This window comes from Apodemus sylvaticus, chromosome 6 (assembly GCF_947179515.1).
Source record: "Apodemus sylvaticus chromosome 6, mApoSyl1.1, whole genome shotgun sequence".
NCBI lineage: Eukaryota > Metazoa > Chordata > Mammalia > Rodentia > Muridae > Apodemus > Apodemus sylvaticus.
Window position 1 is genome coordinate 119,506,304 of NC_067477.1, and position 13,689 is coordinate 119,519,992.

The following is a 13,689-nucleotide window of genomic DNA, read 5'->3' on the forward strand; positions in this document are numbered from 1 at the left end:
TGGATGGAACTGGAAATGATTACGTTAAGTGAAATAAAGCAGACTCAAAAAAGACGAGTGGCACATGTTTTCTCGAATACGTGGGATCCACATGTAAATGTGTATGTGTAGGCCATGAAAACAGGCAGAGGAGCAGGAGGGAGGAAGGCTGAGGGAGAACTGAGTAATGGGACACATGCGACGTGATAGGGAGAAGGAGGCCATTGGGGAGGAGGGGGAAATGGGAACAGCAGGGGTGCTTAGAACAAAGGCATGGGACATGTGTGTGTGGAAAATGCATAATAAAACCCATTACTTATACGCCAACCTAAAAATTAATTTTAAAAAGTGTAGCTGAAAAATAAAAAGAAAGAAGGAAAAGAGAAAAAGAAAAGCCCTGGCCACTAGAAGGCCTTGGGGGTGGAAGTGCAGGACAAGCCACAAGCTCTGCGAGAAGCGGGCTCTGCACCATGGCGGTTGCAGACAACACTACCACAGTGGCTGTGGCTGGGAGCACACAGTCCTGCTAGAGAGCATGGCTGGTTCTATTATTTGCTAAGGAATGTTAAAAGCTAAGTCATCCGGGGAGCTGCAGGGTAAGCACCACTCTTACCAGAGTGTAAGAGAAACAGCATCCGGTGTGCTAGCCGACCGCACAAGGCAGAACTTACGTGCCAAAGTGACTGAGGAAAGCAGCGATGTACTCTCTTCTTTTGTGATAGCCTTGAATCACATACTGTACCTGGAATGGGAACCCAAGCTTGGGATTAGTACAGAAAGACTGAAAATGCTCTATTACGAAAAACTGGAAAGACTCGGAGAAGCAGAAGGAACAGGAAAACGAACGACCACATTCCTGCCTTATATTCAACAACTGTGAGTATTTTGCCTAGCTGCTTTATCCAGCTGTCTACCTACCTGCCTACCTATCAACCTGTCAATCCATCTTGCTGAAACATTTCAAAGGAAATTAGAGACATCCTGACGGTTCACCCCAAATACTTCACTTAGTGTGCAACTCCAAAAAACTTGAGTTGTCATACTCAGCAGGTTTAGTGAGCATTCTGATGTCAGCGATGTCAGCAGCTATCTGTCCACACCGGCTACCTGTCCACACCGGCTACCTGTCCACACCTGCTACCTGTCCACACCGGCTACCTGTCCACACCGGCTACCTGTCCACACCTGCTACCTGTCCACACCAGCTACCTGTCCACACCGGCTACCTGTCCATACCGGCTCTTTTTTATAGCCTCCAAAACATTGTTTTCAAAATTCTGTCTAATTCAGGATTAGGAATGCAATCTTCATATTTTAAAAATCTTTTCATCACATAGTAACAGCATGCATGTTCCACGTATGAAACACATATGAACTTATCTGCCTGTCCATACTAGCATGAGAAAACAGCATTACCTTTTCAGAGAACAGGTTAACTTTCTTACAGACTACCTCAGTTTTCTGTTTTCTTTACCCTCTGTCTTTTCCTATACATTGGAAGTTAGAGTTAACAGTATGATTAGAGTGCATTAATGGTTTTTGGCAAGAAATCTTCCTAGGTAACACTGGATTTCATTATTTGGTTAAACAACTCCATAGTAAAGGGATGCTCTCCCTTGCCATAGTGAGAAAATGCCAAAGAACACACACACACACACACACACACACACACACACACACACACACACGCACACACCGTTCTTCTCAGGACCATCAATCTACAAATGCATCTTTCTTTTTTTAAATTTATTTTTATGTGCATTTGGTATTTTGCCTGCATGTATGTCTGTGTGACATACATCCACTGGAATCTGATTATAGACAGTTATGCATTGCTATGTGGGTACTAGGATTTGAACCTAGCTCCTCTGGAAGAGCAGTCAGTGCTCTTAACTGCTGAGGCAACTCTCCAGCCCCAGACAGATGCATCTCTTGGAGTATGTGATGAACTGGTCTCTGTGAACCATTTGCCTAATGGTTTCAGCATCAGCTGGAATATTCTTGTCTGACTTATTTCATTCGGGATTGAAAAATGTTGATCTAAAAAAGTTCTATTATTCCTTTTGCATTTCTCAGCAGACATCGTTTAAAAAGAAATGTCATTAAGTGGGGGCATTTTGGTTATCTTGCACTCCTAGTAAAAAGGTAAGATAAAATTAAAAAGGTAAGATAATACTTTATTCTTTCAAAAATCTTAATATGCAGAATGAGAAATATTACAATGGGTAATTTATTTTGCATTTTTGTATATTGTTGGTTAGCAGAAAATGACAGTTTCTACAAAAAAATGTTAAATCATTATGCTAGGTAGCTGAAAGTTAGTTATTCATACAATAGCTTCTACCACAAAAACGTATTCCTTATGATGGTCTCACTGTAGTTGAAAGAAAGAATGACAGAGACCCTCCCAAAACTGTTTAGATTGGCTGCAGCCACACTGTGTTCCCATGGCTACGGAGGGCTCAACCTTGACACAAGGCATAACCTTGACACAAGTGGTCCAGATAGCCAGGCTCTACCTTCGAAAAGGAAAACAATTCTATTTTTATAATAGCGGTTTATGTCAATTTACAGAAACAGTGCTTACTTTGCAGGCTTAATGCAGGATCAGATGTTATTTTCAGAAAAGAAAAACAGATGATAAGTTTGCTTAAGTGGCTTTGTTTAAAAAAGGGATGAAAACAGTTCTGTGTACTTGATTTTAAAAACAGAAAAGCATTTTAACAGAAACCCACAACAAAACTGGCTATAAAGATAGATTTCGATGTAATTATGGAAATTCATTTGAAGAGACTGCTCCTAAAAGCAGCCCATGCTGTCCTCGTTTAGAACAAACAGAGGAACACCAATTTTAAAGACAAGTGAAATTAATGAAAGGGAAGCAGATAGGGAAAGCAGACTGATTCTCACATTTCCGAGAAAAATGTATGACTAGAAATTAATCTCAATTGGGAAGCTTTAAAAAGGCTTTTCTTCTCAGTTCTGGAAGACAATTTACATTTTTCTCCAGAATTCTGGGACTTCAGATTTGAAGGCACTTCAAAGCCCCAGGATGTAAATAAGAATCCTGCGCTCCACTCTGGCTTAGAGGGGAGCAGCGAATAGAGGGGGTTGTCTCAGCAGAAGCCACTGCTCCAAGGAGCTAAGTACCTTGGAGTCTGGGCCGGTCCCACACACTGTAGTCTTGCCAGATTTCAGTTTCCCTGACATTTAAGAAATAATACTAAAGCCTCTGAAATATTATTGTTCTTTACAAATATGTCCTATATAGAGATGAGCTATCTTTTGAATGAGAGAGATAAACAAAAGATCTGTTTTCCCAGCCAATATGAACGAGTCAACAAGAGCAAAGAAAATAGCACTTTGGTAATTAAACCAACTGAGTCACAGTCCATGTGGGAGGGGAAAGAGCTAGGGTGACTCGTGTGTTAATATCTCTAGCTTTCAGCTAAATATCATGGTTAGACATTAACAAGTCTTTTTCCATACTTTGGGGAAACAGTTGACCACCAAACTCAGCTACATGTTCATGAACACAGCTAAGGGAAAGCTTTCGATAATCCAATAGGGCAGGGAGAAGGCCAGCTGCCCCACAATGCTTACCCCAGAGGAGCAAAAACTGGCCAACTGCCATGATGAGAATAACGAACAGACAACTAACGGGTGAGATAAGAAAGCGGAGAGACCTGAAGGCAGTTTTACAGAATTATCTCGACATGAGCTGGCTGCAGACCATGTATACACCAGATGACCGGGAGAAGGGGGTTCACAAAGGTAAAACCATAAGAATGCACAAGATGGATCCAAATGCATGCAGGGGATTATGGGAAACTTTAAGTGATGATTAACTCACCTTGTGTGAAGGGAAGTGATGAATATAAGACAAGCAGTGGAGGTCGGGTCCTCAGAAAAGGGGGAGGAAGAGGATGACAGAGAAGGAGGAACATGAATTGTCCTTCAGAGTAGGCAAGGGAGAGGTGGCTGGCACACAGACCATGAGGTGAGCTGCAGCAGAGTGCTGGAGGCGGGGGCGCTCAGCAGACAGGGCTCAGGGGCTCGCTTTTACCTTGTTGGTGAGCAGGTGGCACACTTGAGGCACGTAATCAATGAGACATCCTCCTCCTGGGAAAGCAGGGATGTGAAGAGCCGAGGAGCCTCCGAGGGCACTGAAAGGACAAGAGACCTGGTCTTAGGGCCAAGGCAGCGCAGGCCATGACACCCCGAGCAGAGCCGCCATCTCACCCGGTCTGGCTGCCGGCTGCCGAGGGTTACTGAGAATGGGAAGAAGGTCTTCACACCATGATTAGATGGCTGTATTTTAATTCAGTTTGTTTCAACAGGTTACACATCATAAAGAACAACTTGAGATGGTATCACACAGCAGTATAAACCTGCAACTTCTACCTGGCCCAGGCAAGCGTCTGAGCAATGGTGGGCAGACATTATTTAAACACATTTTTACACTCATTGTGTTGATTTAGCGCCGGACAAAGATAAGTTATTCATCAAACACTGGGCCTGAGCCACAGGGGACTGGAGAGCCAGTTCTAGAGTTTATTGTATTGTAAAAGCACACCAGACAGAGAGACAAGAACAAAGTAAGAACAAACAAGAAGACGCAATCAATATTCACTGATCTAATTACTGATGTACAGTATCGATTCTGAAACAGTTGGCCGAACTTTCGTGCAGTGAAACCTTTCCCATAGAAATGAAATGCACACTGATGCAAAGACATGGTTCAGAACATCCCACATCCATCTCTCTCAAAAACACGCATCTCATCCTTAATCTCTCCTTATGACCCCCTGTTGTTTTTCTTATGTTTTATTTTAATGTAATAATTTACTTACATGTAATGTTTCTATACTGTCTGTAAACTCCCCCTGGAATATGCTGGGGAAGAATAATGTGCCTACTTATTGTACAAGAAACCAGCTCCAATGTTGTGGGTGAAAAAGAGAATGTCACAGTAACTACCTGGAAACTCTTTTCCAAAGAGTGCAGGGCAGGGTGACTCAGTCTAGGGCTGTGACACAGGGGACACTCTGAACTCCAAACACATGTTCTCTTGACTGCAGATTTTTAAAATTAATTTTCCTGGTAAAGATGAATTTTACGTTTGCTTATGGGAATGAAAAATCTCAACAAACAAAGCCAGATGATGGCTGGGGGTCAGAGACAGACTGGAAATAGTCAGTCTTAACTTGGTAGTTCATGATGCCTGACACTGAGGTCAGCGGCCTGCGCCATGGTGCCCCACCACAGAGCTGTGCCCTGCAGCTGCCCAGGGCTGAGTCCAGGGCTTCCACTGTCAGCGTGGAGAACGGACGGAAGGCGGCCAGGAGCGGTGCTGCACCCGGTGACCTGGGGGCCAGCTTTCTGCCCGTGCCTCCAACACACAAGCACATTCTTTATCAGGTTCTAATGACTCCACTAGGTTAAAAAACAGACCAAGAAAAGTTCTATAGGGAAAAAAAAGTCTAATGTTTATGCCTTGTGATTACCGCTTAAATGTGATTACCACATTACATATAATGTGGAAAAATAGAGATAACATAAAGAAACAGGCTACACAGCCCACTTAGAGAAATAATCCATGGTATTACATATCCCCAAAACAGTAAACTAATTTGGACAGGTCCCTGGAATCAGTTGACTGCAACAGGCTTTTGGCTTGTATAAAACATTATAGGGTCGATCTTTAATCATTTGCTAAATTGTATAGAAGGAAAGTAGTCTGTGGCTATCCTCTGAATCAATCAATCTCTCTCTCTCTCTCTCTCTCTCTCTCTCTCTCTCTGCTTCTGGTGGAAAGAAGCGGAAGTGTGAAGCAATGTGGAGGTTTGCTGCCGGGCCCATCACTCTGCCCATCAGCTGACACCTGTTGCTCGCTCTTCCTTCCCGCTGTGCACTTTAGCCCCCCCTTTAGCCCCCCTCCTGCTCGGTGAATCAAGACGGACTGTGCCTTTAGAGGGGAAGAAAGCCAGGCTTGGAGGATACAGGAAATGGCCGGAGGCCTGTACAACTCATCAGTGGTCAAACCAAGATTAGAAAGCAGGTCACTAGAGCCCCTGATATTTTTAGTGACCTACTATGCTTCCTGAGGGGAGGGTGAATTTAATCATAAAAGGCTTAGGAAGAACGGCTACTGTGGTTCCCTAAAGTCCTTGGGGTCAGGATGCATATGAAGAAAAAGCTCCCTGATGCAGACACTGAGATGCACAGAGCAGGCGGGCCAGCACCCCTCCTCAGCCCTCAGCACTCACCCAGGGCTCCTCAACCACCAGACTGCCCTGATTTGGGATGTGATGCAGTAACATTCTTGGAATCGACCTTTGAACCACTTAGCTTCTGTGCTTCGCTAGCTGAAGTCTGTCAGGTGTTATGAAAAAAGAGCTCTAACTGGGCTCATGGTAAAGGAGGTATGCTTCATCACTCGTTCACCTCAGGAGTTCCTTAGTGTGTTAGGACATGAAACCTAAGTTCCAGTGTCACACATAGATAAGTGCTGCTGATTTATACATGAATACCCACTTTGTGGGTGAATATTTAACAGGCTGTTTAAAGCCTGAATGCCTTAAGTCATGTGACTTAAAGACTCATGCCATGAAATAAAAGCATGATTACATTTTCACAGGGTGGAAGGTAGAAGTAATGGCCTGTGAGCTCCAATTATTTGATCTATTTGATAGTGATGATGATGGTGATGATGATGATGATGATGATGGTGATGATGATGATGATGATGGGCTGGACATATGGAAAACTCACCCTGTGCAGAAGAGAGTCCAGGGCTGGCTCAGATACTGCCAGGGGGAAACAGGCAGGGCTGACCCCCAAAGTGGCCTATGGGGCTGAGTTTGACAGTTGTAGAGAAGGGGGAGAAAGGGTCCCTTGCTGCTCCTTCTGATCTCTGCAATGGAGCACTGAGAACATGAGGAGGACCTGTTGGATGGCAGGACCTCAGGCTGAAGCCAGGAGACGGTAAGAGGCTGATTTGATGAAGAAGCACCTTCCGATTTATCTTTCACAGATTAATATGAACCGTGAAGTTAGGTGCTAATTCTTAGAGATGAAACTAAATTGGTATGTCTAAGTTTGAAAGTCAGAATTTGAAAATCTTTTCTTCCAGTGGAGTTATTTGAATAGAACAAAAGGTAACCAAAAGGGCAATTCCAGCCATCTCTTTGGCTCTAAAAGATAATCATAGCAACAGTTTCTGATGAAGATTAATATATTCCTTTCCATGCCAATGAAACTGATAGAGCCTTCTGTGAACCTTAGTCAGAACGTCTCTACTACTCAGCACTTGACTTGGTCACAGTGTGACAACAGGGGAATTATTGTGATATGACAGAGTGCAGGGAGTCAGCCTGTCTGAAAGCCTGACTTAGGACAATGGGGCTTGACACTGACCCATGATGAAATAGCAACTTCCAAGTAAAATGAAGAAGGTATTATGTAGACAGGAGGAGATCAGCCTTTATCCTCGCCCCTATAGCCTCCTCTCAACTCAAGGGTCTCATTAGTACCACCGGGATAACACTACTCTCAAAACAGATGTGCCTGTTTTAAGAGACATTAAGAGGATAAGATTAACAACAGGGATTATACTAATATTCAAACAGCACCAAGCACTTCAAAAGAAAATACCAGAATTGTCCAGAGCTGAGTATTTCATGTCCAGGAACGAGGACAAGGCACTTTCAGGGACACCTGGAACAGCACCAGTGCTCTGATCATGGCCTTGACTTGGGTTCTGAGAGGCAGGGAGTTGTCTAGGCTGCCCTCCTTCACAATCCTGTTCCAAGGAATGTGTGTTTAGTGCATGGACATGGGAATTTCAGGACCATCAGCAGGAGACAGGCTGCCTCTAGCTCCGAGCCACAGGTAAGAGAAAGGGGCACTGCCAACCAATATCAGCCGTCTGCTTAACTTTTTTAAGGCATCCTTTTCCCCAAATAAATCTGTGAGCAGTACACCATGGCAAGGTAGAGGAATTCTATGGACCTCAAGAACCTGGGTCACTTTGTGGCATCAGCGTGTATGTCCTGGAGGCCTGCCAGGAAGGTCATTACAACAAAACAAGCCACTGACCTTTAATGAGTACCTGCTTTGGCCAGGCACTCCATAATATCTAAACTCCATAACAACCCTGCCAGGCAGACTTAACTAGATCCAGTCCCAGGTGAGAACAGTGAGGTTCAAAGGTTTAAGACTCTTATCCAGGAAGAGCAGCTGCGGTGCACAACTACAGTGCGTGAGCCTGTCTTTCCGGTTCCAAAGCCCACATCCCGTTTCATTAGGAATTCTCTTGTAGTCAGGCTTGTCTGTCTTTTGTATGGGTGTTTAGCCCGCATGTGTGTCTATGTACCAAGTGCATGCCTGGTGCTTGAAGTGGAGTTACAGATGATGATGGGCAGCTGTGTAGATGCTGGGAATTGAACCCAGGTCCTCTAGAAGAGCAGAACATTCTGGCCATCACTCTGGGACCAGTCCTGAATGCTTTAAAGATTACTCCCTTAATTGGGAAGGATGATGCACTCTGCAGTCTCAGCACTTGGAAGGCTGAGGCAGGAGGATCTATGTGAGTTTGAGACTAGCTGAGGTTATTTAGTGAGTTCTAGGCAAGCCTAGGCTACAGGGCAAGATTTGATCTCAAAGAAAACCCCCTCAAGAAAGTCTGTTCCTCCCCTATATACTGGAATGGTATTAAGTGACAAAAGTGTCTGTAACCTGATATCCATCCACGGTAAGATCACTGTGTTATTTTACTCCTTCTTAGTTTAAGATACACATGTCACAGCTAACCTAGAGGGATTAAAGTATGCATGTGAGTGTGTGCATAGACACACACACACACACACACACACACACACCATACATATATCACATAACATACGTGTACACTTTCTAGACCTATTGTTAGCACTTACTTCACTTATGGTTTCAGTTTTGAGCCATTTGGAGAGTCTCCCAAATCCTTAGTCAAGCAAAGTTTGGGTATAACGCAACATGGAAGGACCCCAATGAGAATGAGAAGAGAAGAAGAGAATAAAACATAGATCAGAACGAGGCGCTAAAAATCTCAAGAAGGAGAAATCCTGGCTCCACACAGGGGACAGAGGCTCCCAGGGGCATCGGTGCAGGGCGGTAAAGCTAAACACACTCCACGGGACATAGCAGACTTGGTTGGAATGCTGGATTTCAGTTTTCAGTTTTAGAGGAACAGATGACAATGGAAATGTTCTGAGACAATCACAATGATGACGAGGCGTTCAGAAAAGGCTCTTCCTCGGAGCAAAATCTGAAGAAGCTGAAACTGTTGAGTCTAGTTTCTTAGATGCTTATAGAATTATTACAATTATTAAATTGCTAAATGCCAATTGGCTGTTCTCTACCTAGGGACAGCATGTACAAAAAGAACTTCAATGTCAATAAAAGGGTCTTAAGTCTGCAAATGAATTCTCCATGGGACAAAAGGCAGACAAACTCCACTCACTGACCATTATGTGTCATGACCCACATCAGGAGAGGGGCAATGGCTAGTCTTGACCATTGATCTGACAGAATTTAGAATGGCTATGGAAACAAATCTCTGGATCTATCTATGAGGGGTTACCTAAGTTAGAATAACTGCGGGCACACCGAACTCCAGGGCTCTGTCACAAAGCTGCCCCACTGCTTTGCCATTGTTGGCACTTCAATCCCCCAACACATAGACCTATTCTCCTTCTACATGTGGCTTGAATGTCAGGAGATGACAAAGCCCTTGAGGCTCTTTCCAGGAAATCTTATTAAACTTAACCAAGTACTTGAACTGAAGCAAAAAGAGAGAGCCTTTTACCTTCTAGAAAAAAGGAAACTCTGGGACCTAACAGAACTGCACCGATCAGTTACCCTGACCTTCTCCAGTGGGATGCAAGCAAGAGATTTTTATATTGAAAGGATACAGAAAATGGGAATGTTTTAATTGCAAACAGAGTTTGTCTAACAACATGAGTTCTAACCAAGCCTTTGTTCAGAACTGTGTTTTCTTAAGTTTGTTAAACATTTCACAAAAGCCTTTAAGAGGCAGCAATCTTAACAGATGTCCACCATCAGGATTCTGTTAGCATGCGGAAAAGCACTTTAAGGAAGGCCCCAAAACACCAATGGGCTTGGTAGATGCTGTCCTAGTAGGACAGAGACTGCTAGAAGATGCCTGGCCACTAGAGACCAACAGGAGAAGTCTGGGCACTTTTCCCTCTTGCTGCAGCCCTATCCCTGACCTATGACCTGTAATTTATTTCACCACAATGTTTTCTCGTAAAACTTTCAAATACAACTGGTCAGGTATGAGTGAATTCACCGTTATTTTGATATAAATTTGCAAATCTGAATTGCCCCAGAATGGTTTAATGTTCTTCTACTGTGTGGGGCCAGGTTCCTTTCCCTATGACTTACCTCTGAAACATTTTTATTGAAAAAAAAAATCAATGTATTCAATAGTTACTCAAGCCTAATTTATCTTTCCAACTCCTCACCTCACAAAAACCCATAGGTTTTAAGGTCATCCAGGCAGAGGCAGAGAATAAGAAATAACTATGCCTCAAAGGAGAGGTGTGTGCATGCTTCCTGTTCAGTTGTTTGCCAAAGACTCCTCCACAGGAATGGCGTACACATGCACTGCCCGCCCCTGCACTCACACATGTGGAGTCACCTGGAGCCTGGCTTCCAGAGAGAAGTGAAAACACACCAGAAAATGCGATCAGCCTGGGAACTGTCACTCTTCACATCCTAATTGCACACTGCTCCCTTTTTGACACCTCCCATTGGCTTTATGTGGTAGCTGAGGCTGAAACAGCAGCAGAGGAGAAGCCTGAGGAGAAGTGCAGAGAACCTACCCAAACTGGAAACAAAACTGGGTTTGCAAAGTTTTCCTGCACTAGGTGGTTTCCGTGTTTGTTTAAGAATAATCTAGGGAGCCTGTTAAAGATTCACAAACCCAGGCCTCACCCTAGAGCAGGCAATGAATACATTAGGCCCAGGAGGGCTGAGATGGGGTCTGGGCACTGGCACTGTACCAGCCCGCCCAGGCGGGGCAGCACACACCTGCTGCAGCTGGTGTTCTTCACTCTGACCATGTGCAGTCAGTCACTGGGCACAGGCAGAGGAGGGGTGAGCAAATCTGCCTCCTATCCCAGAAGCATCAGGAGCGTCTCAAAGGAACTGCTTCAGGTCAGACTGGATTACAAATAAGTCTCAGCCAGCCCAAACCACATTATGAGACTCTGCCCCCGCCCCCCAACCCAAACCAAAGCCAAAGGAAAACAAATACCACCAAAAACAAGGCAGAGGAGGCTCCCGAGGTGTCTTAGCAGTTAAGAACACTGCCAGGTTTGGTTCCCAGAAGCCACCTGGGACTGTTCTCAACTACCTGTAATTCCAGTTCTAGAGGCCCTTTCACCTTCTTCTCTTCTACCCCCATGGACACCTGAATGAACATGGTACACAAACATGCTCCAGGGAACCAGACAAATGCAACAAACAAGAACCAACCCAACCGACAAGGCAAAATCATAGATCCAAAGCAAGAAATTCGTTGTAGATGGCAGACCATGGGTCTTGGGCCATATTTAATAGCTTTCGTCTGTCCCACTGAGGAAAGGAGAAAAGGGGGGGGAGGGGACAGGGGATAGGGAAAGGAGGGGAGAGGGGAGTTAGGAGATGGGAGAGGGGAGAGGAGGGGAGAGGAGGGGAGAAGAGAGAGGGGAAAGGAGGGGACAGGGAGGAGGGGAGAAGGGAGAGGAGGGGAGAGTGGAGATGGAAGGGGGGAGAGGTGAGAGGTAAGAAGAGGGGAAAGGAGGGGAGAGGAGGGGAAAGGAGGGGAGAGGAGGGGAAAGGAGGGGAGAGGAGAGGGGAGGGAGGGAGGGAGGGAGAGAGAGAGAGAGAGAGAGAGAGAGAGAGAGAGAGAGAGAGAGAGAGAGAGAGAGAGAGAGGCATGACTCCTATTTCAGACTAGCCAGGCTGTGCCTAGCTAGCAAGAAGGACAACAATAGCTCCAGATGGCTACACGTGGTAAATTAGAAACAAAATCTAAGGTTAAGAAAAGCTATGTTTAAACACACACACACACACACACACACACACACACACACACACAGAGAGAGAGAGAGAGAGAGAGAGAGAGAGAGAGAGAGAGAAACAGACAGACAGATCCTAGAGATAAAGAAGTCAGGGCTTTTAGAATAAATTTCAAGCAACTTTATTTAAGTACTTTTCCCTTTAAACTGACAACTTCCAAATTTATAACTCTAGATCAGACGTGGACTATAGTCAGGACCTAGATAATATACTTCAAACTGTTCACAGCAAACCCTGCTTTAGTTCTAGCAACTCTTGCCTTTTAGCTCCTGAATGAAAAGCCTCAGCTACCCATCCTTGTTTCTCCTTTTCCAGCCCATATTCAAGGAGCTGAGACCAGCTTCCCACCTTCGCCCCCACCCCCCGGCACACTGCCCGGCTGGGACTGCTTCACTGCCTGCTTGCCAGCCACTCTTGGGGCTGAACTCCAGTGCGGCCTTCTCACTGAGGCCTCTGACCCCAGTGCGGCCTTCTCACTGAGGCCTCTGAACTCTGACCCCAGTGTGGTCTTCTCATTGAGGCCTCTGAACTCTGACCCCAGTGTGGTCTTCTCACTGAGGCCTCTGAACTCTGACCCCAGTGTGGTCTTCTCATTGAGCCTCTGACCCCAGTGCGGCCTTCTCACTGAGGCCTCTGAACTCTGAGCCCAGTGAAGCCTTCTCACTGAGGCCTCTGAACTCTGAGCCCAGTGCGGCCTTCTCACTGAGGCCTCTGAACTCTGACCCCAGTGAGGCCTTCTCACTGAGGCCTCTGAACTCTGACCCCAGTGAGGCCTTCTCACTGAGGCCTCTGACCCCAGTGTGGCCTTCTCACCGAGGCCTCTGAACTCTGAGCCCAGTGCGGCCTTCTCACTGAGGCCTCTGAACTCTGAGCCCAGTGCGGCCTTCTCACTGAGGCCTCTGAACTCTGACCCCAGTGAGGCCTTCTCACTGAGGCCTCTGAACTCTGACCCCAGTGAGGCCTTCTCACTGAGGCCTCTGACCCCAGTGCGGCCTTCTCACTGAGGCCTCTGACCCCAGTGTGGCCTTCTCACCGAGGCCTCTGAACTCTGACCCCAGTGCGGCCTTCTCACTGAGGCCTCTGACCCCAGTGCGGCCTTCTCACTGAGGCCTCTGACCCCAGTGCGGCCTTCTCACTGAGGCCTCTGAACGGGGGCCCTTTGCCTCTGCTTGTACTCTCTCCTCTCGTGCTCCTTCCTAAGGCCCGCACCTCTCACAGACACTGTTTGCTGTACTAATTTGCCATTGACTTCCTGACCATCATTTATTCGAAGGCAAACTCTTTCAGAAATGGGAACTTTGCTGGCTTTGTTTAGGTGTATAACTCCCAAAACAATAATGGTAAGCTGCACTGGGTTCCAATAAATATCTGCTAGTGCAAATGGAATATACTTAATCTGAAAAACTGAAATCCAAAATGCTGCAAAACTGGAAGCTTTCTAAGTGCCGATTAATTTCCCAGTGGAACATTCCATACCTAATCTTACAGGACAGGTTACAGTCAAGGCACAGGCCTGGCGAGACAGGTCAGTGGGTTACAAGTGCTTGCTGGGCAAGTACGAAAACCCTAGTTCAAATCTCT

General features: G+C 45.6%; 1 protein-coding gene across 1 annotated transcript in view; it reads right to left on the reverse strand.

Annotated features, from left to right (window-relative positions):
* The window catches only part of Babam2 (BRISC and BRCA1 A complex member 2), a 376,664-nt gene that overhangs the window by 72,578 nt on the left and 290,397 nt on the right, over nucleotides 1-13,689 (reverse strand). The window contains exons 8-9 of the mRNA XM_052186334.1: nucleotides 4,046-4,145; nucleotides 651-721 (exon numbers count right to left, since the gene is read on the reverse strand). Of these exons, the coding sequence (XP_052042294.1) occupies nucleotides 651-721; nucleotides 4,046-4,145 (171 nt within the window). The remainder of the gene's footprint in view (nucleotides 1-650; nucleotides 722-4,045; nucleotides 4,146-13,689) is intronic.